Here is a 23769-nt window from a genome sequence, read left to right on the forward strand (position 1 = left end):
TCGTGCTTGCCTTCTAGTATATTTAAGGTAAACGAAAGTTGAATTATATATTGTAATTTTGCAGAGTTTGTCAAAGTTGGCGAAAGGTGGTGATGAAATCGACAAAAAGTTTGTCAAATGTGTGCTGGAGGCAACCCATTCCTAAGTCGTTCTCAATTCTCACCAACTCCTTCCTGTTGTGTTACCAAATAACTCTTCTTTTTTTCTTTCAACCAAGCACCAACAAATATATTTTGGTCTTACGACAAATGAGTCTCAACCAATAAAATTATAGAGTTACAGCTACAAGGTGACATTTTAGTGGTCAAAACTACACTTAAATCACAATGAAGCTCTTGACAAATTTGTCAAAAAGTACGTAACTGAGAAAAGTAGTAGATTAAATAAGTTAAGTTTTACAAATATCAATCATCTAATATCCATTGATGTCATTACATATCAATCATGTTGATGATATCAAAGTTCCATTACAACTTTAGCAGCCTTTGTCCAAAACTGAATGCGGCCTCGAGCATTAAATGTTGGTGATTGGATGTGATTTATGGTCACCGAACCAATCGCGGGAATGTTTCTTTATCATCTTTGTGGATTTTGTTCATGTGTGATACTGAATTCACACGATTTATTAGTCCCGCCCACTTGCAAACCTGACAAACGGGGTATACTCCTAGAACTTTTACATTGTGTTTTGGCAATATCACGTTCGTGGAAAAAACAACACCAAGGAAAACTTACGAATTTGAGGAAGTAAAGTCAATTTGGAATTAATGCGTTATCTTGTATTCTAATGTATTTTTTTCGTGGCAAAGCCAGACCATTCTTTATGGGGACCCCAATATTTCTGTTTGTAGTATTATGGTCTACAAGAGATTGAAGTGAACAATCCAATATTTGATTATGAGTCTGAAAGTGATTGAAGCAAATCAGTGAGTTACAAGTCTATGTGAACTTGTTTGTCCCGTTTACATCAGTTGGCTGATAAGCCTGCTAGCTAATTGATTTTTTTTTTGTTCATAATTAAATCTCCGATTTTTCCTTGGTGATACGTTAATAAATGATATATATGATGTATGTGTCTTATACATGTGTGGTGTTAAATTTTCCTTGTGATTCATACAACCATGACTAAGTCTATAACATGAAATATGGATCTAGTATGGGTGAATGGGTTAAATAACCAAAAAGTAAAGTAACATTGGTGAATAAACATGTGTACTCCAAAATTGGGTCAGTGCCATAGTGTAGTGTTTCCTTTATAACATGCTTTTGAAAACTGTATATCACAATTTGCTGCATATTTGTTATAAAACAATTGAAGTTATATCATATAATTTTATAATAATAAATAGGATATATAGTTCTATATTGGAAAAATAGAAGAACAGTCAAAAGTGTAAGCGTGTAATATGCTACTATCGTCGTACATTGTTGAATATATGTTGTATTACATGTAATTCTCAAGAGTCGGGTGTACAGGCCTTTACATGCATATATGGGTGTTAAACAGACCATAACTATCATAGTGTTGGGCTTAGCGTCACAAACGGTAAGAATGATAAAATATTTACACAAGGCCTCTGTCAGCGAGAGTGATCAAAGGAGAGACGTGTTCTGTTCATGATTATAGCATGATTTCATGTGCAAGGGATCAAAGGGTAGTATTGGTGTTGATTATAATCCACACCACGTTGGATACTATCTGGACTTCCAATATGTGAGGTTGATGATAATCTTATGGCCATATGACTCATGAGCATACAAAACAGATACCATATTTTCTGTTGTTTTTAACAATATTGCTTAACGATTTTGTCCTAGACAATCGATTTTAAAAGTCCAACCTTTTTAATACGCATGTTCAAAACGTTAAGCATTTGAGTATTTAGTCATTTTCAGCAAGTGACTGATAAATGTTTATATTTAACGATCCAAAAATATAGAAAACAAAACTAGTTTTTCAGTACTGTGGTAACAGTAAGAGTGTATTTAACATAGGAAACACAAAAGGGGGTGCATAAACAAATCTAATAATGAAAAATAATTGCTAAATTACAAAAGACTGTCTCCAATAAACGACAGCATCATCAGATGCGTTGTATAAAAAACTCTATCATTGCTTTTTCCTTCACGTTTCCTCTACTTATTGACCTCATCAAATTAATTGGTCGCTTTATAAGATTCTTCTATAGCCTCTAGTATACATGTATTATTGGTTTGGTGCCTCTGCAGTTCGAAGATTATAGCTGTACAATTTAGGTAACATAATTCAGTTTGAAAACTCTATATCCTTAACTGTAACACACCACTAAAATATTGAGTGGTGTAAGTATGTGAACTCACTGATTGAAAAACCCATGTTCTTAGTTAGTAACACACTAACACAACAGAGGAATGACTCAAAATACCGATTGTGATTGGTAAAATTGTTGCGAAATCATTCTTAGGCTGCTTAACATTTGTATCACAATCCATAATCTCACGAACAAACTATGAATCTCCTTCAATATCCATTCTCAAAAACATCTACAATCTCACTTTATCTATTCACAGTAAACATAACAAAAAGAACTGCGAATACTCAAGAACCATTTCAACTACATCTCAAAAAAAACACTATTGTCACCTAGACTTTTGTATCAAATTTACTCGCATAGATTCAATTTTTTTCGGAAAGAATATAATCATTACACTGAAATAAACAAAAAAACTTGAGAAAGGAACAAACGAAAAATTTAAACAGAGGAGTGTGTTATTCTTTGTTTTTAAGTTTTACCTGAGAGAGGTGAAGGTGACGATGATAACTCTAGTAAATCATCAGGCTAGCCAATTTCGTCTCCTTGACGAAGAAGACGACGATGTACTAAACAGAGAAAACGACGACCTACGGGTAACACGAATCCTGGACCCGGACCCGGACGATGCTGAAGCAGCAATGGATCCAGATGACCCACTAAAACATCCAAAAAGCCTCATGATCCGACCCGCAAACCCGCTGCCTCTCTCTCTACTACTTCCATCTCTTCCTCCTCTTCTCGAACCCCAAGCTACTCTTCTCGGAAGTCTCTCGTCACCTAGTCTACCACCGTCAACCTCCGTGTAAACCACCGGCATCATTCTATCTCCACCTCTCCAACCACCAGGGATTCTCCCAACAGCGAATCCTCCACCTGGTAACCTCCAAATCGTCAGCCCCGCCGCGGAGTCTTCCTCTTCCTCCGCCGAAGCGGTAACCGTCAAAGCACCACCGGGTCCGGTGTTTCCATCACTAGTATCCTCCGCCGGGGGAAGCTCGTGACGGCAAACGGGACAAGAGTTTCGAATCGCAAGCCAAGGAAGGATACAATCAGGATGATAGATGTGGTTACAAGGCATCTCACGAGCCGAGGATTTCAAAACAAAATTCTCTTTACAAACAGCGCAGTGAGATTGAGAATCAGACTGGAGATGATTAGGATCGATTTCGATCACAGGCAAAGCTTCGATCGCCGATTTAGAAGCGGGAGGATGGTCACAAGAACGATTGTTACGATTGGTGTTAAGCTCGATCTGAGAGATCTGATCTAACAACCGATCGAATCCAGAACCTAGCAAAAACTCAGTCATACTAGGTGGTAAAGGTCTAAGACCAGAATCAGTACCGTCATCGTAATACATCTGAAAAGCAGATCGATCTAAACCTTCGGAGACATCAGAAGAAGGAGCACCACCACCAGATCCACGGAGGACGATAACAGGATTAGGAGATCGGTTGCTGCTCCGAGTACGAGTCACGGTTGTGGGAGTGGTGGGACTGTTGTCGGCGGTTGAAGCGTGCATAGATGAAGAAGAGGAAGAAGGGAGAGGGAAACGAGTAGGGCTGCGATGCTGAGCAGTGGTGGTGACGCGGTGGAATGAATCGGAAGGAGTGAAATCGAGAGATTCTTGGATGTGTTCGAGGAAACCACCGTCGCAATCAGGGCAAGAGATTGAATCGGAAACCCAAACGAATCGGCTACAGCTGTAACACCAGTAAGATCCAGAAGCCATGGGAATAGGGATCTGAAAGGGCGGGGGCGGGGGCGGGGGAGAGAAATCAAAAATCAAAATCAAATCAAAATATTTAGGAGGAAGAAGAAAGTAACAACATCTGGTAGAGGAGGGATTTGATTTGATTGACTAAATTTGAGTTTTTCTGTGATAGAAGAGGAAAAGAAGAAGGAGAAGGAGAAGGAGAGAGAGAGAATGAAAGTTTTTTTTTTGTTGGGTTTTGTGTGTGTGTTTTTTTAACAAGAAGATTACAGAATTGGCGTATACACCTTCCATTTCGTGTGCTGGCACCTCCTTCTTCTCTTCTTTTTTTTTTTTCTTCTGCTCTTTGGTAATTAATTAATTAAACGGGTTTTTTTTTAATTCTTCAAACTGTTTAACCCTGAATTATAATAACTAACCATAACCCCCACTAATTAATTTNTAAACATGTGTACTCCAAAATTGGGTCAGTGCCATAGTGTAGTGTTTCCTTTATAACATGCTTTTGAAAACTGTATATCACAATTTGCTGCATATTTGTTATAAAACAATTGAAGTTATATCATATAATTTTATAATAATAAATAGGATATATAGTTCTATATTGGAAAAATAGAAGAACAGTCAAAAGTGTAAGCGTGTAATATGCTACTATCGTCGTACATTGTTGAATATATGTTGTATTACATGTAATTCTCAAGAGTCGGGTGTACAGGCCTTTACATGCATATATGGGTGTTAAACAGACCATAACTATCATAGTGTTGGGCTTAGCGTCACAAACGGTAAGAATGATAAAATATTTACACAAGGCCTCTGTCAGCGAGAGTGATCAAAGGAGAGACGTGTTCTGTTCATGATTATAGCATGATTTCATGTGCAAGGGATCAAAGGGTAGTATTGGTGTTGATTATAATCCACACCACGTTGGATACTATCTGGACTTCCAATATGTGAGGTTGATGATAATCTTATGGCCATATGACTCATGAGCATACAAAACAGATACCATATTTTCTGTTGTTTTTAACAATATTGCTTAACGATTTTGTCCTAGACAATCGATTTTAAAAGTCCAACCTTTTTAATACGCATGTTCAAAACGTTAAGCATTTGAGTATTTAGTCATTTTCAGCAAGTGACTGATAAATGTTTATATTTAACGATCCAAAAATATAGAAAACAAAACTAGTTTTTCAGTACTGTGGTAACAGTAAGAGTGTATTTAACATAGGAAACACAAAAGGGGGTGCATAAACAAATCTAATAATGAAAAATAATTGCTAAATTACAAAAGACTGTCTCCAATAAACGACAGCATCATCAGATGCGTTGTATAAAAAACTCTATCATTGCTTTTTCCTTCACGTTTCCTCTACTTATTGACCTCATCAAATTAATTGGTCGCTTTATAAGATTCTTCTATAGCCTCTAGTATACATGTATTATTGGTTTGGTGCCTCTGCAGTTCGAAGATTATAGCTGTACAATTTAGGTAACATAATTCAGTTTGAAAACTCTATATCCTTAACTGTAACACACCACTAAAATATTGAGTGGTGTAAGTATGTGAACTCACTGATTGAAAAACCCATGTTCTTAGTTAGTAACACACTAACACAACAGAGGAATGACTCAAAATACCGATTGTGATTGGTAAAATTGTTGCGAAATCATTCTTAGGCTGCTTAACATTTGTATCACAATCCATAATCTCACGAACAAACTATGAATCTCCTTCAATATCCATTCTCAAAAACATCTACAATCTCACTTTATCTATTCACAGTAAACATAACAAAAAGAACTGCGAATACTCAAGAACCATTTCAACTACATCTCAAAAAAAACACTATTGTCACCTAGACTTTTGTATCAAATTTACTCGCATAGATTCAATTTTTTTCGGAAAGAATATAATCATTACACTGAAATAAACAAAAAAACTTGAGAAAGGAACAAACGAAAAATTTAAACAGAGGAGTGTGTTATTCTTTGTTTTTAAGTTTTACCTGAGAGAGGTGAAGGTGACGATGATAACTCTAGTAAATCATCAGGCTAGCCAATTTCGTCTCCTTGACGAAGAAGACGACGATGTACTAAACAGAGAAAACGACGACCTACGGGTAACACGAATCCTGGACCCGGACCCGGACGATGCTGAAGCAGCAATGGATCCAGATGACCCACTAAAACATCCAAAAAGCCTCATGATCCGACCCGCAAACCCGCTGCCTCTCTCTCTACTACTTCCATCTCTTCCTCCTCTTCTCGAACCCCAAGCTACTCTTCTCGGAAGTCTCTCGTCACCTAGTCTACCACCGTCAACCTCCGTGTAAACCACCGGCATCATTCTATCTCCACCTCTCCAACCACCAGGGATTCTCCCAACAGCGAATCCTCCACCTGGTAACCTCCAAATCGTCAGCCCCGCCGCGGAGTCTTCCTCTTCCTCCGCCGAAGCGGTAACCGTCAAAGCACCACCGGGTCCGGTGTTTCCATCACTAGTATCCTCCGCCGGGGGAAGCTCGTGACGGCAAACGGGACAAGAGTTTCGAATCGCAAGCCAAGGAAGGATACAATCAGGATGATAGATGTGGTTACAAGGCATCTCACGAGCCGAGGATTTCAAAACAAAATTCTCTTTACAAACAGCGCAGTGAGATTGAGAATCAGACTGGAGATGATTAGGATCGATTTCGATCACAGGCAAAGCTTCGATCGCCGATTTAGAAGCGGGAGGATGGTCACAAGAACGATTGTTACGATTGGTGTTAAGCTCGATCTGAGAGATCTGATCTAACAACCGATCGAATCCAGAACCTAGCAAAAACTCAGTCATACTAGGTGGTAAAGGTCTAAGACCAGAATCAGTACCGTCATCGTAATACATCTGAAAAGCAGATCGATCTAAACCTTCGGAGACATCAGAAGAAGGAGCACCACCACCAGATCCACGGAGGACGATAACAGGATTAGGAGATCGGTTGCTGCTCCGAGTACGAGTCACGGTTGTGGGAGTGGTGGGACTGTTGTCGGCGGTTGAAGCGTGCATAGATGAAGAAGAGGAAGAAGGGAGAGGGAAACGAGTAGGGCTGCGATGCTGAGCAGTGGTGGTGACGCGGTGGAATGAATCGGAAGGAGTGAAATCGAGAGATTCTTGGATGTGTTCGAGGAAACCACCGTCGCAATCAGGGCAAGAGATTGAATCGGAAACCCAAACGAATCGGCTACAGCTGTAACACCAGTAAGATCCAGAAGCCATGGGAATAGGGATCTGAAAGGGCGGGGGCGGGGGCGGGGGAGAGAAATCAAAAATCAAAATCAAATCAAAATATTTAGGAGGAAGAAGAAAGTAACAACATCTGGTAGAGGAGGGATTTGATTTGATTGACTAAATTTGAGTTTTTCTGTGATAGAAGAGGAAAAGAAGAAGGAGAAGGAGAAGGAGAGAGAGAGAATGAAAGTTTTTTTTTTGTTGGGTTTTGTGTGTGTGTTTTTTTAACAAGAAGATTACAGAATTGGCGTATACACCTTCCATTTCGTGTGCTGGCACCTCCTTCTTCTCTTCTTTTTTTTTTTTCTTCTGCTCTTTGGTAATTAATTAATTAAACGGGTTTTTTTTTAATTCTTCAAACTGTTTAACCCTGAATTATAATAACTAACCATAACCCCCACTAATTAATTTTGTAAAATGGTAGATTTTTGTTGTTGTAAAATTACAAATGAAAATGTTTTTTGATTATCTATTGTATTAAGGGTCATTGTTTTTGATTAAATTATATATTAAGGTGTCATTTTATTGTTTATATTCTCGTAATTAATATTATAGAAAACAGAAAATAAAATAAATAAATAGGAAGACTGCAAAAGCCCATTAGAGCCCAGTAAAAAATTGTAAATTCGCCTTCTCTATTCAATGGTTCCGCCGGGTCTGCTGAATAGTGTGAATGAGAGAATCCCAGAACCAGAAGAGTTTCTTCAATTTCTCCTTCTTTCGATTTTGGAGATATTTACAGGTACGTCCGCGCTTGCTCTTTCCTTCACAACATCATCTTCTCCTTCTTCGTCTTGCATCTGTATTCATATATCATCCACTCGAAGATCAGATACTCTCTCTAGTTGTAATCTGGAAAAAAAAAAATATAATAGTTTTAGGAAATGTGAAATTAGGTCGGTTCTGGGAATATTTATGTGATGAAAACATCATGGAAGATCTCGTTTAATTAATGTTGCTGACAATTCTAATTACATAGATTTACTTCTCTGAGTTTGAGTTAGTTAAAAAAAAAAAAAACTGATGGAATTGAAAAATCCTTATTGGTATGGTCACAATTGCTTAGTGTCTCTCTTAGTTTGATTGATAGATTACAAAGGCTTATGCTTTTTTCTTGGGTGAGATTAACATTGTCTGTTTTGCTTGAATAACCCATATCTAATTGAAGCTTACTGTTCTATTCCCTAAACTGCGTACTACATGTTTCTTGATTGTTTCATTCATCACTGTGCTTCTTTAGCTATACTTGTTTGTTCTCTGCTGCTTGGTAATGAGGTACTTTTCGATTAATGAACTTGTTTGGTGTTTGTTTGTTTGTTTGTTTGTTTGTTTTTTTTTTTTTTTTTTTTTTTTTTTTTTTGTTAAAGAGTGAAAATGGGAGCTTCGAAACTTTCCGGGATGCNAGTTTGAAAACTCTATATCCTTAACTGTAACACACCACTAAAATATTGAGTGGTGTAAGTATGTGAACTCACTGATTGAAAAACCCATGTTCTTAGTTAGTAACACACTAACACAACAGAGGAATGACTCAAAATACCGATTGTGATTGGTAAAATTGTTGCGAAATCATTCTTAGGCTGCTTAACATTTGTATCACAATCCATAATCTCACGAACAAACTATGAATCTCCTTCAATATCCATTCTCAAAAACATCTACAATCTCACTTTATCTATTCACAGTAAACATAACAAAAAGAACTGCGAATACTCAAGAACCATTTCAACTACATCTCAAAAAAAACACTATTGTCACCTAGACTTTTGTATCAAATTTACTCGCATAGATTCAATTTTTTTCGGAAAGAATATAATCATTACACTGAAATAAACAAAAAAACTTGAGAAAGGAACAAACGAAAAATTTAAACAGAGGAGTGTGTTATTCTTTGTTTTTAAGTTTTACCTGAGAGAGGTGAAGGTGACGATGATAACTCTAGTAAATCATCAGGCTAGCCAATTTCGTCTCCTTGACGAAGAAGACGACGATGTACTAAACAGAGAAAACGACGACCTACGGGTAACACGAATCCTGGACCCGGACCCGGACGATGCTGAAGCAGCAATGGATCCAGATGACCCACTAAAACATCCAAAAAGCCTCATGATCCGACCCGCAAACCCGCTGCCTCTCTCTCTACTACTTCCATCTCTTCCTCCTCTTCTCGAACCCCAAGCTACTCTTCTCGGAAGTCTCTCGTCACCTAGTCTACCACCGTCAACCTCCGTGTAAACCACCGGCATCATTCTATCTCCACCTCTCCAACCACCAGGGATTCTCCCAACAGCGAATCCTCCACCTGGTAACCTCCAAATCGTCAGCCCCGCCGCGGAGTCTTCCTCTTCCTCCGCCGAAGCGGTAACCGTCAAAGCACCACCGGGTCCGGTGTTTCCATCACTAGTATCCTCCGCCGGGGGAAGCTCGTGACGGCAAACGGGACAAGAGTTTCGAATCGCAAGCCAAGGAAGGATACAATCAGGATGATAGATGTGGTTACAAGGCATCTCACGAGCCGAGGATTTCAAAACAAAATTCTCTTTACAAACAGCGCAGTGAGATTGAGAATCAGACTGGAGATGATTAGGATCGATTTCGATCACAGGCAAAGCTTCGATCGCCGATTTAGAAGCGGGAGGATGGTCACAAGAACGATTGTTACGATTGGTGTTAAGCTCGATCTGAGAGATCTGATCTAACAACCGATCGAATCCAGAACCTAGCAAAAACTCAGTCATACTAGGTGGTAAAGGTCTAAGACCAGAATCAGTACCGTCATCGTAATACATCTGAAAAGCAGATCGATCTAAACCTTCGGAGACATCAGAAGAAGGAGCACCACCACCAGATCCACGGAGGACGATAACAGGATTAGGAGATCGGTTGCTGCTCCGAGTACGAGTCACGGTTGTGGGAGTGGTGGGACTGTTGTCGGCGGTTGAAGCGTGCATAGATGAAGAAGAGGAAGAAGGGAGAGGGAAACGAGTAGGGCTGCGATGCTGAGCAGTGGTGGTGACGCGGTGGAATGAATCGGAAGGAGTGAAATCGAGAGATTCTTGGATGTGTTCGAGGAAACCACCGTCGCAATCAGGGCAAGAGATTGAATCGGAAACCCAAACGAATCGGCTACAGCTGTAACACCAGTAAGATCCAGAAGCCATGGGAATAGGGATCTGAAAGGGCGGGGGCGGGGGCGGGGGAGAGAAATCAAAAATCAAAATCAAATCAAAATATTTAGGAGGAAGAAGAAAGTAACAACATCTGGTAGAGGAGGGATTTGATTTGATTGACTAAATTTGAGTTTTTCTGTGATAGAAGAGGAAAAGAAGAAGGAGAAGGAGAAGGAGAGAGAGAGAATGAAAGTTTTTTTTTTGTTGGGTTTTGTGTGTGTGTTTTTTTAACAAGAAGATTACAGAATTGGCGTATACACCTTCCATTTCGTGTGCTGGCACCTCCTTCTTCTCTTCTTTTTTTTTTTTCTTCTGCTCTTTGGTAATTAATTAATTAAACGGGTTTTTTTTTAATTCTTCAAACTGTTTAACCCTGAATTATAATAACTAACCATAACCCCCACTAATTAATTTTGTAAAATGGTAGATTTTTGTTGTTGTAAAATTACAAATGAAAATGTTTTTTGATTATCTATTGTATTAAGGGTCATTGTTTTTGATTAAATTATATATTAAGGTGTCATTTTATTGTTTATATTCTCGTAATTAATATTATAGAAAACAGAAAATAAAATAAATAAATAGGAAGACTGCAAAAGCCCATTAGAGCCCAGTAAAAAATTGTAAATTCGCCTTCTCTATTCAATGGTTCCGCCGGGTCTGCTGAATAGTGTGAATGAGAGAATCCCAGAACCAGAAGAGTTTCTTCAATTTCTCCTTCTTTCGATTTTGGAGATATTTACAGGTACGTCCGCGCTTGCTCTTTCCTTCACAACATCATCTTCTCCTTCTTCGTCTTGCATCTGTATTCATATATCATCCACTCGAAGATCAGATACTCTCTCTAGTTGTAATCTGGAAAAAAAAAAATATAATAGTTTTAGGAAATGTGAAATTAGGTCGGTTCTGGGAATATTTATGTGATGAAAACATCATGGAAGATCTCGTTTAATTAATGTTGCTGACAATTCTAATTACATAGATTTACTTCTCTGAGTTTGAGTTAGTTAAAAAAAAAAAAAACTGATGGAATTGAAAAATCCTTATTGGTATGGTCACAATTGCTTAGTGTCTCTCTTAGTTTGATTGATAGATTACAAAGGCTTATGCTTTTTTCTTGGGTGAGATTAACATTGTCTGTTTTGCTTGAATAACCCATATCTAATTGAAGCTTACTGTTCTATTCCCTAAACTGCGTACTACATGTTTCTTGATTGTTTCATTCATCACTGTGCTTCTTTAGCTATACTTGTTTGTTCTCTGCTGCTTGGTAATGAGGTACTTTTCGATTAATGAACTTGTTTGGTGTTTGTTTGTTTGTTTGTTTGTTTGTTTTTTTTTTTTTTTTTTTTTTTTTTTTTTTGTTAAAGAGTGAAAATGGGAGCTTCGAAACTTTCCGGGATGCAAAAGCAAGTCTTGAGTCTCTACAGAGGATTTCTAAGAGCAGCTCGTTCTAAGCCAATAGAAGACAGGAAGAGAATAGAGATGATCGTGTCAACAGAGTTCCGTCACAACTCTAAAGAGGTCGACCGTAAGAATTTCCAGTACATCGAGTATTTGCTTCGGTTAGGTACTAAACAGCTCGATCAACTCAAAAGCCCCGACATAATTAGTCTCTCCTCTGTGAAGGTCGTTGCTTCTAAAACCTGATATTTTTGCTCTCAGCCTTAAGGCTCTAGTGATTTATAGATGACAACGAAAAGGAAATGGATTCGTTTTCGTCAAATCTTTAACATTGGTTATATATATGTATGAATATGATGATGATGCATGAACCGCCATGGATGTTTCAAGAGCCATTATAAAATAAAATGAATTGAGATCACTTGGTATATATATATCTATACACAAAAGTTATGTGCATCTACTACTGATACTCTCCTCAAGTTAAGAGTATGACAAGATTTGTATCGGATTATTTCTTTGTATGAATACAATACCAGTCGATAATGTAGTGGTTGATACTTGTTTTGTCAATGCTCTTGCTTTACTTGAATGTGTGATACAGTTTCTGCGTAAATAGTTAGGGCGTTACTTATAGGTTGTCTGACATCTGTGATCTCATTCGTTTTGTCTATTGGCTACTGGCTAGTGTGTATACTATGCATTGCAAGATGAAATGTAGTTTATGATAAAGGCAATTTTTAAATTATCAATGTGTTGCACATGATCATAAAAGAAGAAAAGAGGACAAGACCCAATCCACAATTACACAAAGGGGAAAAAAAAAAAGAGACCCAAAGGAGACAATAGGAGTAAAACAGCAATTTAGTAAGTAGGAGAATACTCAAAAGTTGTAGACACAGGTTCCATCGTCNCGTCAGCCCCGCCGCGGAGTCTTCCTCTTCCTCCGCCGAAGCGGTAACCGTCAAAGCACCACCGGGTCCGGTGTTTCCATCACTAGTATCCTCCGCCGGGGGAAGCTCGTGACGGCAAACGGGACAAGAGTTTCGAATCGCAAGCCAAGGAAGGATACAATCAGGATGATAGATGTGGTTACAAGGCATCTCACGAGCCGAGGATTTCAAAACAAAATTCTCTTTACAAACAGCGCAGTGAGATTGAGAATCAGACTGGAGATGATTAGGATCGATTTCGATCACAGGCAAAGCTTCGATCGCCGATTTAGAAGCGGGAGGATGGTCACAAGAACGATTGTTACGATTGGTGTTAAGCTCGATCTGAGAGATCTGATCTAACAACCGATCGAATCCAGAACCTAGCAAAAACTCAGTCATACTAGGTGGTAAAGGTCTAAGACCAGAATCAGTACCGTCATCGTAATACATCTGAAAAGCAGATCGATCTAAACCTTCGGAGACATCAGAAGAAGGAGCACCACCACCAGATCCACGGAGGACGATAACAGGATTAGGAGATCGGTTGCTGCTCCGAGTACGAGTCACGGTTGTGGGAGTGGTGGGACTGTTGTCGGCGGTTGAAGCGTGCATAGATGAAGAAGAGGAAGAAGGGAGAGGGAAACGAGTAGGGCTGCGATGCTGAGCAGTGGTGGTGACGCGGTGGAATGAATCGGAAGGAGTGAAATCGAGAGATTCTTGGATGTGTTCGAGGAAACCACCGTCGCAATCAGGGCAAGAGATTGAATCGGAAACCCAAACGAATCGGCTACAGCTGTAACACCAGTAAGATCCAGAAGCCATGGGAATAGGGATCTGAAAGGGCGGGGGCGGGGGCGGGGGAGAGAAATCAAAAATCAAAATCAAATCAAAATATTTAGGAGGAAGAAGAAAGTAACAACATCTGGTAGAGGAGGGATTTGATTTGATTGACTAAATTTGAGTTTTTCTGTGATAGAAGAGGAAAAGAAGAAGGAGAAGGAGAAGGAGAGAGAGAGAATGAAAGTTTTTTTTTTGTTGGGTTTTGTGTGTGTGTTTTTTTAACAAGAAGATTACAGAATTGGCGTATACACCTTCCATTTCGTGTGCTGGCACCTCCTTCTTCTCTTCTTTTTTTTTTTTCTTCTGCTCTTTGGTAATTAATTAATTAAACGGGTTTTTTTTTAATTCTTCAAACTGTTTAACCCTGAATTATAATAACTAACCATAACCCCCACTAATTAATTTTGTAAAATGGTAGATTTTTGTTGTTGTAAAATTACAAATGAAAATGTTTTTTGATTATCTATTGTATTAAGGGTCATTGTTTTTGATTAAATTATATATTAAGGTGTCATTTTATTGTTTATATTCTCGTAATTAATATTATAGAAAACAGAAAATAAAATAAATAAATAGGAAGACTGCAAAAGCCCATTAGAGCCCAGTAAAAAATTGTAAATTCGCCTTCTCTATTCAATGGTTCCGCCGGGTCTGCTGAATAGTGTGAATGAGAGAATCCCAGAACCAGAAGAGTTTCTTCAATTTCTCCTTCTTTCGATTTTGGAGATATTTACAGGTACGTCCGCGCTTGCTCTTTCCTTCACAACATCATCTTCTCCTTCTTCGTCTTGCATCTGTATTCATATATCATCCACTCGAAGATCAGATACTCTCTCTAGTTGTAATCTGGAAAAAAAAAAATATAATAGTTTTAGGAAATGTGAAATTAGGTCGGTTCTGGGAATATTTATGTGATGAAAACATCATGGAAGATCTCGTTTAATTAATGTTGCTGACAATTCTAATTACATAGATTTACTTCTCTGAGTTTGAGTTAGTTAAAAAAAAAAAAAACTGATGGAATTGAAAAATCCTTATTGGTATGGTCACAATTGCTTAGTGTCTCTCTTAGTTTGATTGATAGATTACAAAGGCTTATGCTTTTTTCTTGGGTGAGATTAACATTGTCTGTTTTGCTTGAATAACCCATATCTAATTGAAGCTTACTGTTCTATTCCCTAAACTGCGTACTACATGTTTCTTGATTGTTTCATTCATCACTGTGCTTCTTTAGCTATACTTGTTTGTTCTCTGCTGCTTGGTAATGAGGTACTTTTCGATTAATGAACTTGTTTGGTGTTTGTTTGTTTGTTTGTTTGTTTGTTTTTTTTTTTTTTTTTTTTTTTTTTTTTTTGTTAAAGAGTGAAAATGGGAGCTTCGAAACTTTCCGGGATGCAAAAGCAAGTCTTGAGTCTCTACAGAGGATTTCTAAGAGCAGCTCGTTCTAAGCCAATAGAAGACAGGAAGAGAATAGAGATGATCGTGTCAACAGAGTTCCGTCACAACTCTAAAGAGGTCGACCGTAAGAATTTCCAGTACATCGAGTATTTGCTTCGGTTAGGTACTAAACAGCTCGATCAACTCAAAAGCCCCGACATAATTAGTCTCTCCTCTGTGAAGGTCGTTGCTTCTAAAACCTGATATTTTTGCTCTCAGCCTTAAGGCTCTAGTGATTTATAGATGACAACGAAAAGGAAATGGATTCGTTTTCGTCAAATCTTTAACATTGGTTATATATATGTATGAATATGATGATGATGCATGAACCGCCATGGATGTTTCAAGAGCCATTATAAAATAAAATGAATTGAGATCACTTGGTATATATATATCTATACACAAAAGTTATGTGCATCTACTACTGATACTCTCCTCAAGTTAAGAGTATGACAAGATTTGTATCGGATTATTTCTTTGTATGAATACAATACCAGTCGATAATGTAGTGGTTGATACTTGTTTTGTCAATGCTCTTGCTTTACTTGAATGTGTGATACAGTTTCTGCGTAAATAGTTAGGGCGTTACTTATAGGTTGTCTGACATCTGTGATCTCATTCGTTTTGTCTATTGGCTACTGGCTAGTGTGTATACTATGCATTGCAAGATGAAATGTAGTTTATGATAAAGGCAATTTTTAAATTATCAATGTGTTGCACATGATCATAAAAGAAGAAAAGAGGACAAGACCCAATCCACAATTACACAAAGGGGAAAAAAAAAAAGAGACCCAAAGGAGACAATAGGAGTAAAACAGCAATTTAGTAAGTAGGAGAATACTCAAAAGTTGTAGACACAGGTTCCATCGTCACTTCTAGCCGTTGGATCAAAGTTTTGAGCCGCAGGATCAGTACATCCTTCAGGAACAGGTAGGTTTACTTGCTGGGCTGCTTTGCCTGCAATTCAAGTAAGTTTAACTTCAGAAACCCTAATTCTTTTTTTTTCTTCTGTTTTTTCGTTTCCTCTTCTTTTATAGATTCATATCCAATTGATTCAATCAGTTGCCTAACCAAACCGAAAAAAAAAAAGGAGTTCAGACCTCGTCTTTACCGTAGAAAGTTCCGCGGTCGATGGCATCAGCGTTAGCATCTCCCAAGGCAGCCTGGCTGAGGTAGGTGTCGGCAAGTTGGACTCTCTTGACATTATCTTGTTCCATCACAAGCATGTTTCCATACTCCATAAGCTTCTCAAGAGTCATCTCGGGTTGCTCGAACTTGGGAGGTCCTTCCCTTGAGTTCACCAGCCTCTTTCCGATCTTCTCCACTCCAAGTCCCTCAACAAACTTCCTCACTTCATCATCGTACACTCTCGCCCTCAAAGCACCGAAGAAATCTGTCCATACGATTAAAAAAACATGAATTAGGATCTGCACAAGTCTCCTATATAGACAAATTATGGGTTAGGCCAGAATCTTTCTTACCGATGGATTGACCAGGGAACTTATCAACAAGGGTAACTATGTCTTGGTCCTCGATCTTGTCGGTCCTGAAGATACCCTTGCAGACACCAATACGGTCTTCACGGGTAGGTGCCCAGTAGAACTTCTCCATACGTCCGTCACGGATGAGAGGAGCGTAAAGGGTGGAGAAATCGTTACCGGTGACAATGATTGGGACACGTGCGTTCTCTTCCTTGTTGTACATTCCTGGGAGCTGGACGTTGGTTGGGGCATCAGCAATGTTCATGAGTGTTGCGTTGACCATCTGGTTGTTGACTGTGTACTGAGTAGTACCACCCATACGACCCGCACCAGCGTCAAGATCGTTGATGAACAGACAACACATCTTTCCCTTCTTGATCATGTCAGCTGCCTCACGGTACCTCTGACGGATAAGCTTGGCTGGTTCTCCTGCGTTTCCACTCTCAAGCTCTCCAGCACTCATCATGATTGGGCTGCAAAAAGGTTTCAAAACATTGTTAGATTTTTTTGAGGAGAGCAAAACTGGTCGAGATCGGAGTTTAGTAAGTGGACTCACTTGATACCCATCTTGGCCATGACAAGCTCACACTGGAAGGATTTACCTTGACCTTTGCCTCCCCAAATACCCAAAATAAGTGGAACCTATGAAAACAAAACAGAGCATGTCAAGATCAATAAAATTGTGTAATAACTCAAAATAACCAATGAAGGAACAGTCCTAAGTAAATACCTTAATGTTAGGCAAGGTCAAGAAGTTCTTGGTGATGTGAACAACAAGCTTGTCCATGAAAGCAGGAGCAATGTAAAACCCATCCATCATGTTGTCCAAGTTGTACCTATTCCAAGAAGTAAAGACAATTTCAAAACCAAGATTCTAAAAATCTCTATGGAACTAATGAGAGATCTAAGAGAGATGAAAACTCACTGCCTAAGGCCTTGGCTAATGTATTCATATGAGCTAAGGACAGCGTGGTGAGTTCCGGTTCCCATAGGAGCTTGGAAGACAGAGTCAACCAAACCCTTGCCTCTGGTGATGTCTTGTTGATCATCAGATATGTCGTAGGCAAGACCCTTCCATCTGTCTCCATCGGTTTGTTTGTCTTCTTTCACAGCCAACACCTTGAATGATCCGTTGCTCTTCTTGTTGCTCTGTGCGAATCTCGACACAGTTACAACTTTGTTTCCCAAGAAGGTCGAAGCTGGGGCTGATGTAGCTCCAGATCCTGACCCGTTTAAGCTCAACTGCAACACACAACACACACAAACAGGTCAAACACCAATCTTGAATTTTGGTTCATATGGTTCAAGAACCGGTTTAGAGACTATTCCAACATACACACTGACACACACAAACAGGTCAAACAAGAATCTTGAATTTTGGTTCATATGGTTCAAGAACCGGTTTAGAGACTATTCCTAAGGATAATAAAAGGTTTTCAATCTGAACCAAACCGAACCGGGAATAAGCTGAAGATTAAATCACACTTTATTTTGGTTCACACAGTTCAAGGTACAGATTATTCATGAAGACTCTACAGTTCTAACCTCTCTGAACCAAACTAAACAAAAATAAAGTAAAAACTCTTATAAAATCCTACAAGACTCTACAGTTTCAGTTCAATTATACTATACTTTCTACATCGGTTTGAACGATTCTACTAATCTGTATTCTGTAGTTCCCAAGTAGAGACTAAAAGAATCATCAAAGGATCGTTAGATAAAGTACCAGAATCTTCTGTTCTGTCAGAGAATCTCAAAGCTAAGTGATGCAAAAAGATCAAATTCTTGAGCTAAGTGTAATTAAGATCACGTTAACATTAAAACCAGTTGTGAAAAAGATTAAACTATACCGGAGCTCTGTTTATGGCACCAACGGTGGAAACTGCGGCGGCCATATCTCACGACTGCGACAAGTGTGCAACACACAAGAAGCTGAAGAGAGAGAGAGGAGACTTTGTTTGATTGGTTGAAGAAGAAGAAGAAGCAGTGAAGAAGAGGTGTTGGTGTGGGAAAGAAACTTAAAGAGAGATTTATAAAGCGAGTGATCAACAACAGCCAATTCGTTATCTCTTCGTCCTCCAAGTTTAACTCTCTGATCGCCACACGATGCGGATTGGCCAACTTGCCACGTGGCGCCACGAGGAAGATGATGAGGAGGATTAGGTTTTGATTGGTCCACGTGGAATATGTTTTCTGAGGTTGTCGTGAGATGGCTGATTTGTGCCACTGGATCTGTCTTAGCTTGGAGTGAAGATTATAACATTATTTATTACCACATATGCTTTTCAAAAATCATTGTTGTTGCTTTTCTTTTATTTTCTGAGGATTGAGGTAAGCCATTCATATGTGATCAGGATACTTCTACACTCTTCTTCATACGATAACATTCCAATTTTTGGATAATGACAATTACTTATTGATAAGTAATGTTCCAAATACGGTGTAAACTGATTGGCTGAGAGAAATTGTCTTAGCTAATAGACTAGATTTCTTATTTTATTATACATCATCCATTTTTATGTATTAGATAAAGTTATATGAAAAAACAATGTGGTTACCAAATTAACCATGGTTTTTAACAACTAATTAATAGTTTTGTCGACAAGATACTTAATTTCTCCCTTTAAGATGTGGAGTAAAAAAGTTCAATATATATATTTTCTCTCTTATGAGTGATGGAATTGCTTGCAATATGTGCAATTTGTGTCATAAAATTACTTTATGTGGTTGATTTAAGAGAGGATAAAAAGTTTGTATCGGATGTGGTTTTAAAGTATAATGCATTTGTTTGTAACATTTGTTTATATTCATTAATAGTTTTGATATGGACTCGTCCTAAGTTATTTAATTGCGAACTTAACTACATTAATTAGTCGATAAATCTTTTTAATTACAATTTTTGCCAAAGCTTAGAAATTACATGCGAACTTTCACATATACATATATAAAGATATACTTGTAATATTACGTCAATGACTTTGGTTATTACAAACAAATTCATAGTAAAATAATCATAAAATTGACTTTTATTGTGCAAAGAATTATAACTATCATAGGTTATGTATATGTTTTCTTTTTGGTCATAACTTATTGCCACCTCAAAGTTACTAGATCTAAAACCATCTCACATACTAAAAACAGTTTAAAAGCACTCGTGTACTGCAGTAAACATAGAAACAAGTAACCATACAAAAACACTGAGCTATAAAATGAAACACTTCACTTGTCCCTGATGAATATTCTTCATCCTCATTACTTAGTTTTTTTTTTTAAAACAAAATGATATATAAATGTCTGTCTACATGCAAAAAGAGAAGAAGGGACAAATTGACAACATGTTGAGGAAACCAGACTATTGCTAACCAAATGTAGAAAACAAAATATTTTTAGTGTCCAAAAAAGCACGAGATATAAAGAGATATGCAACTTTTAAGTAAGTACCCACAAGGGTAATTAAGTGATGGTTATATTGTACATGAGTTTTTAAATGTATAAAGCTTAGAGATAAAAAGACCAACTGAGGTAAAACTGTAAAGACTTTACTTTTTAAAATCCAATCTTCTCAAATAAGCAATTTAGTACTTTAACAATTTCAAAAGCAATCCCTAATTTTCTTACGGCAATTTCATTTTAATTTATTTGGTCTTGTTAGTTTTTTTTTAAAAAAAGCCTACAATTAGAGACTTATTTTTTGTAATCAGCTATTAAAGTTTTTTTTAAAGTCACATCTATAAAAGTGGTAACTAATCCATCTCTTAGATATAAAGAGGTTGCATCAAATCATAAATAAGCAATGCCAAAAATTCACTCGTTTGATAAACTTGAGGTTAAAGACATATTTACAAATATTATGACAATAGCATCAGATTCTTTATAATATTTATGTGATAAAAAGAACTATAACAGATTTTTTTTTGTTTTTTTTTTTGGGTTCTCTGGTTCAATCATTGGATAACAAGGGTCATCATTCTTCGACAAATGATCACTACGAGTGAAGAACGTAAGAACATTGTTTGTATAACAAAATATTTGATATAACTAACTCTCTTATCAAATTTTTTTCCCCAATTGGTAAATCCAACAATGTATTGTACTATTGTAGTATAGTATTATGGATTTTGGAATCATTGTAATAGTCCGCTAAAAAAAAGATGGTCACATCATTCAAAAAGGAATGACAAGTTTTCCCTTAAGTCGCATTGAATAAAATAAAAGTAAAACCTTCCACAATTGAAGAGACTTTTCATTGTCTTCTTTGCTGCGAGCGCATAATTTTTTTTCTTGAGAGCAGTCTCAAGTTGGGTGACTCGGTACGGATTGTTGATTTGATTTGGGAGAGAACGAGGTAAGAAAACCCTAGATCGGAATTTGATTCTGGGTTCTAGGGATCAAAAAAAGGTTTCTTCATCTCTTTCGAAATCATATTTTTTTTTTTCTCAAAGTCCAGTGTTAATGTTATACTGATTCTTTTTATAAGGTTTTGGGTAGAGTTTTCTTTCACAGTTCTGATGATGATGATGCAAAATTGTGGGCTTATTGGGGTTTAGAGAATGAAGAATCTTGCTTTTTTGGTTTTATTGACAAAAAAAAGTTGTTCCTTTGGAGTAGTTAGTGAGCAAGAGATATCACGAAAAATCGAACCTTGATAACGTTTTTGTTTTATGTCAAGAATTTACTTTGATTGGAGATTTTGAAAGTTTTCGTTTTAGTAAATGAGGAATTTTGCTTTTTTTTGGGTTATATAGTGACAAAGGTTGTTACTTTAGAGTAGTCGGTGAGCCTTCACGTTTGTTTTAGTGAGATTTTGGTTAAAAACCAGTGGTTTAATCATAAGTATTTTACTTTGACTGGAGCGTGTAAAGCTTCTGTGTTTTGTTTCCTATTGTTTCTTTGAGATCTTTTGGCAATGTGTGTTTGTTATTGTTGTAGAAGAGTCAGACGATGAGTAGAAACACTTTCTTTGATCCTACCCTTCAAGAAATTCTTCAAGTGATTAAACCTACACGAGCAGATTGGGATACAAGGATCGGAGTCATTGATCAGTTGCGTAGCGTCGTACAATCTGTAGAATGTTTAAGAGGTGATGACTCTTGATGCACTCTTGTGCTTCTCTCAATATTTTTACTATTGTCTCTTAATCCACCATGGATGTGATTATGATTTTGAAATAAAATATATTCTCTACTGAATTTTTAGTTGCATAACAGTAAAAGTGGTTCAAATGTTACTCATTCCCACTATTCTCATTCTGTAAACCAATGATTTCATCTCATACTTAAAAAGAAAGTTGCTTATAGCCAATTATCTGGTTTTGGTTTTGTTAGGTGCTACTGTTCAACCATTTGGATCCTTTGTGTCAAATCTTTTCACACGATGGGGAGACTTAGACATCTCTGTTGACTTGTTCAGCGGTTCTTCCATCTTGTTCACTGGAAAGAAGCAGAAACAAACTTTACTTGGACATTTGCTTCGAGCCTTGAGAGCGAATGGTAATTCGTTTATCTTTGTTTCACTTGTTTTTGCCTTATGTTTAAGTTTTCTACTAGTTGAAGTATTCTTTTCATCTGGCGATTTGTCTCACCTCCATTATCATACAAAAAAACAACAGGTCTATGGTACAAACTGCAATTTGTTATTCATGCGCGAGTACCCATTCTGAAAATCGTGAGCGGGCACCAGAGAATTTCTTGTGACATTTCTATTGATAATCTGGAAGGGCTTTTGAAGAGCAGGTTCTTGTTCTGGATCAGTGAAATAGATGGGAGATTCCGCGACCTGGTTTTGCTAGTAGGTTAACATACAAATAAAAACAAGATTGGTGTGTATCTCTTAAGGTTTCATTGATTCTTTGACATATACATATCTCGTTTCTTGTACCATTTAATAGGTGAAGGAATGGGCCAAAGCTCATAATATTAACGATTCGAAGAGCGGGACTTTCAACTCTTACTCTCTCAGTTTGTTAGTCATCTTCCATCTTCAGGTAAGATAGCTATTCTCTATTCATAGATTCCGCTGCCTTCAGCCTTCTGCAGTTACTGCATCATTATAAAAACATAGTGTTTTTGAGATGTTTTGTGTTGTTTGGTACAGACTTGTGTGCCTGCAATCTTGCCTCCTCTAAGAGATATATATCCGAAGAGTGCGGTTGATGATCTGAAAGGTACCATCTATGAAAAAGCTTTTCAAGCCAAACCACATAACTGTTATGAGCTTTTGGGATTTTAGCGGCATGGTCTCTTGTAGGTGTACGAAAAACTGCAGAGGAAAGTATAGCGCAAGTTACTGCTGCTAATATAGCGAGATTTAAATCAGGCACAGCAAAATCAGTCAACCGAAGCTCACTGTCGGAGCTTTTGGTCTCGTTTTTTGCAAAGGTGAATTGATCTCTCATACATAATACATTCTAGCTTTAAACTTTTTGTTTCGCTTAATATGTAACATCCATTAAAGTACTCTTGATTCTGCTGTGTCAATGTGTCTATCAGTTTTCAGACATAAACTTGAAGGCACAAGAGCTCGGTGTTTGCCCGTTTACTGGAAGATGGGAAAACATAAGCACCAACACTACATGGCTGCCAAAGACGTACTCACTCTTTGTAAGTCTCCATCTCTGTCTTTCTCTTATCCTCTTGTTGAGTTATATACATCGCTATGGCACCATGTGAGTCTCCCGGTTAAAGTGTGAATGGTGTGTGTTTCAGGTTGAAGATCCTTTCGAGCAGCCGCAGAATGCTGCAAGGAGTGTGAGTCGTAAAAATTTGGACAGAATAGCTCAAGTATTTCAGATCACATCGCGCCGTCTTGCCTCAGATTGCAATAGAAATTCCATCATTGCCGTTCTGACAGGGCAACACATTCAACAATTTTTGTACAGAACAATAAGCCTCCATAGTCAACATCATGCTGCAAATGGTACGCACAATGTGCGTAATCTGCATGGTCAGTCTAGGCCTTGGAACCAGCAGATGCAGCAAAATTGGTCACAGAGCTACAACATCCCAAATCCACCATATTGGCCACAACAACAACAGTCCCGACCACAACAGAACTGGCCTCAGAACAACCCCAGGAATCTTCAGAGGCAACCATCTGTCCAGGGCCAAACTTGGCCTGTAATCACACAAAGTCAAACACAGCAGAAGAGTCAAAATAAGAATGGGAACCGACCGTTCAAAAATACATCTGCAGGTTCAAGTCAAAATCAGGGCCACATT

The 23769-nt window shown here is 37.8% G+C and overlaps 8 protein-coding genes and 1 long non-coding RNA gene across 14 annotated transcripts in view; 4 read left to right on the forward strand and 5 right to left on the reverse strand.

The window, feature by feature from the left end:
- On the reverse strand, positions 1936 to 4232 carry LOC104782428 (probable E3 ubiquitin-protein ligase RHC2A). Of its 2 annotated transcripts, none has more exons than XM_010507353.2 (2): positions 2774 to 4232; positions 1936 to 2223 (listed from the first exon to the last, which is right to left on the reverse strand). In XM_010507353.2, exon 1 carries the CDS (start codon positions 4024 to 4026, stop codon positions 2815 to 2817), a length of 1212 nt encoding a protein of 403 aa, XP_010505655.1. In that variant the 5' UTR covers positions 4027 to 4232; the 3' UTR covers positions 1936 to 2223; positions 2774 to 2814. The 2 variants fall into 2 exon arrangements, with proteins under 2 accessions (XP_010505655.1, XP_010505654.1); XM_010507352.2 differs by having other exon boundaries at positions 1936 to 2243.
- LOC104782426 (probable E3 ubiquitin-protein ligase RHC2A) lies at positions 5185 to 7480 on the reverse strand. Of its 2 annotated transcripts, none has more exons than XM_010507350.2 (2): positions 6021 to 7480; positions 5185 to 5470 (listed from the first exon to the last, which is right to left on the reverse strand). In XM_010507350.2, exon 1 carries the CDS (start codon positions 7271 to 7273, stop codon positions 6062 to 6064), a length of 1212 nt encoding a protein of 403 aa, XP_010505652.1. In that variant the 5' UTR covers positions 7274 to 7480; the 3' UTR covers positions 5185 to 5470; positions 6021 to 6061. The 2 variants fall into 2 exon arrangements, with proteins under 2 accessions (XP_010505652.1, XP_010505651.1); XM_010507349.2 differs by having other exon boundaries at positions 5185 to 5490; positions 6021 to 7479.
- Positions 5185 to 10653, reverse strand: LOC104782427 (probable E3 ubiquitin-protein ligase RHC2A). The gene is made up of 2 exons (XM_010507351.2): positions 9194 to 10653; positions 5185 to 5490 (listed from the first exon to the last, which is right to left on the reverse strand). Exon 1 carries the CDS (start codon positions 10444 to 10446, stop codon positions 9235 to 9237), a length of 1212 nt encoding a protein of 403 aa, XP_010505653.1. The 5' UTR covers positions 10447 to 10653; the 3' UTR covers positions 5185 to 5490; positions 9194 to 9234.
- On the forward strand, positions 7917 to 8687 carry LOC109132717. The gene is made up of 2 exons (XR_002037777.1): positions 7917 to 8027; positions 8653 to 8687. It is a non-coding gene; the product is annotated as an uncharacterized LOC109132717 (long non-coding RNA).
- Positions 11826 to 12726, forward strand: LOC104782425 (succinate dehydrogenase assembly factor 1, mitochondrial-like). Its single transcript, XM_019244981.1, has one exon. The coding sequence runs from the start codon at positions 11833 to 11835 to the stop codon at positions 12103 to 12105; it is 273 nt and encodes a 90-aa protein (XP_019100526.1). The 5' UTR covers positions 11826 to 11832; the 3' UTR covers positions 12106 to 12726.
- LOC104784290 (probable E3 ubiquitin-protein ligase RHC2A) lies at positions 12530 to 13823 on the reverse strand. Its single transcript, XM_010509339.2, has 2 exons — positions 12743 to 13823; positions 12530 to 12555 (listed from the first exon to the last, which is right to left on the reverse strand). The coding sequence occupies exons 1-2, from the start codon at positions 13614 to 13616 to the stop codon at positions 12530 to 12532; spliced, it is 900 nt and encodes a 299-aa protein (XP_010507641.1). The 5' UTR covers positions 13617 to 13823.
- LOC104782431 (succinate dehydrogenase assembly factor 1, mitochondrial-like) lies at positions 14996 to 15857 on the forward strand. The gene has a single exon (XM_019244982.1). It carries the CDS (start codon positions 15003 to 15005, stop codon positions 15273 to 15275), a length of 273 nt encoding a protein of 90 aa, XP_019100527.1. The 5' UTR covers positions 14996 to 15002; the 3' UTR covers positions 15276 to 15857.
- Positions 15751 to 18447, reverse strand: LOC104782429 (ribulose bisphosphate carboxylase/oxygenase activase, chloroplastic). 2 transcript variants are annotated; one of them, XM_010507355.2, is made up of 7 exons: positions 18403 to 18447; positions 17478 to 17794; positions 17283 to 17388; positions 17109 to 17194; positions 16553 to 17025; positions 16172 to 16464; positions 15751 to 16028 (listed from the first exon to the last, which is right to left on the reverse strand). In XM_010507355.2, the coding sequence occupies exons 1-7, from the start codon at positions 18445 to 18447 to the stop codon at positions 16008 to 16010; spliced, it is 1341 nt and encodes a 446-aa protein (XP_010505657.1). In that variant the 3' UTR covers positions 15751 to 16007. The 2 variants fall into 2 exon arrangements, with proteins under 2 accessions (XP_010505657.1, XP_010505656.1); XM_010507354.2 differs by having other exon boundaries at positions 15775 to 16028; positions 16183 to 16464.
- Positions 20724 to 23769, forward strand: part of LOC104782433 (protein HESO1-like) — a 4443-nt gene continuing 1397 nt past the window's right edge. Inside the window, exons 1-9 of one of the 3 annotated variants that reach the window (XM_010507358.2) lie at positions 20724 to 20897; positions 21482 to 21632; positions 21877 to 22041; positions 22161 to 22339; positions 22440 to 22535; positions 22646 to 22715; positions 22799 to 22929; positions 23041 to 23151; positions 23257 to 23766. In XM_010507358.2, the coding sequence (XP_010505660.1) occupies positions 21494 to 21632; positions 21877 to 22041; positions 22161 to 22339; positions 22440 to 22535; positions 22646 to 22715; positions 22799 to 22929; positions 23041 to 23151; positions 23257 to 23766 (1401 nt within the window). In that variant the 5' untranslated portion in view covers positions 20724 to 20897; positions 21482 to 21493. The remainder of the gene's footprint in view (positions 20898 to 21481; positions 21633 to 21876; positions 22042 to 22160; positions 22340 to 22439; positions 22536 to 22645; positions 22716 to 22798; positions 22930 to 23040; positions 23152 to 23256; positions 23767 to 23769) is intronic. The other 2 variants (XM_010507360.2, XM_010507359.2) reach the window with 2 other exon arrangements.

This window comes from Camelina sativa, chromosome 4 (genome assembly GCF_000633955.1).
Source record: "Camelina sativa cultivar DH55 chromosome 4, Cs, whole genome shotgun sequence".
NCBI lineage: Eukaryota > Viridiplantae > Streptophyta > Magnoliopsida > Brassicales > Brassicaceae > Camelina > Camelina sativa.

Coding starts and splice junctions, on each gene's coding strand:
- LOC104782428 (XM_010507353.2), bottom strand. CDS start 4,026: ATGGCTTCTGGATCTTACTGGTGTTACAGCTGTAGCCGATTCGTTTGG.
- LOC104782426 (XM_010507350.2), bottom strand. CDS start 7,273: ATGGCTTCTGGATCTTACTGGTGTTACAGCTGTAGCCGATTCGTTTGG.
- LOC104782427 (XM_010507351.2), bottom strand. CDS start 10,446: ATGGCTTCTGGATCTTACTGGTGTTACAGCTGTAGCCGATTCGTTTGG.
- LOC104782425 (XM_019244981.1), top strand. CDS start 11,833: ATGGGAGCTTCGAAACTTTCCGGGATGCAAAAGCAAGTCTTGAGTCTC.
- LOC104782431 (XM_019244982.1), top strand. CDS start 15,003: ATGGGAGCTTCGAAACTTTCCGGGATGCAAAAGCAAGTCTTGAGTCTC.
- LOC104782429 (XM_010507354.2), bottom strand. CDS start 18,447: ATGGCCGCCGCAGTTTCCACCGTTGGTGCCATAAACAGAGCTCCG. Junction 17,026..17,108: donor ATGGCCAAGATGGGTATCAA/GTGAGTCCACTT, acceptor ACCTTTTTGCAG/CCCAATCATGATGAGTGCTG. Junction 16,465..16,552: donor GTTCCCTGGTCAATCCATCG/GTAAGAAAGATT, acceptor TCGTATGGACAG/ATTTCTTCGGTGCTTTGAGG.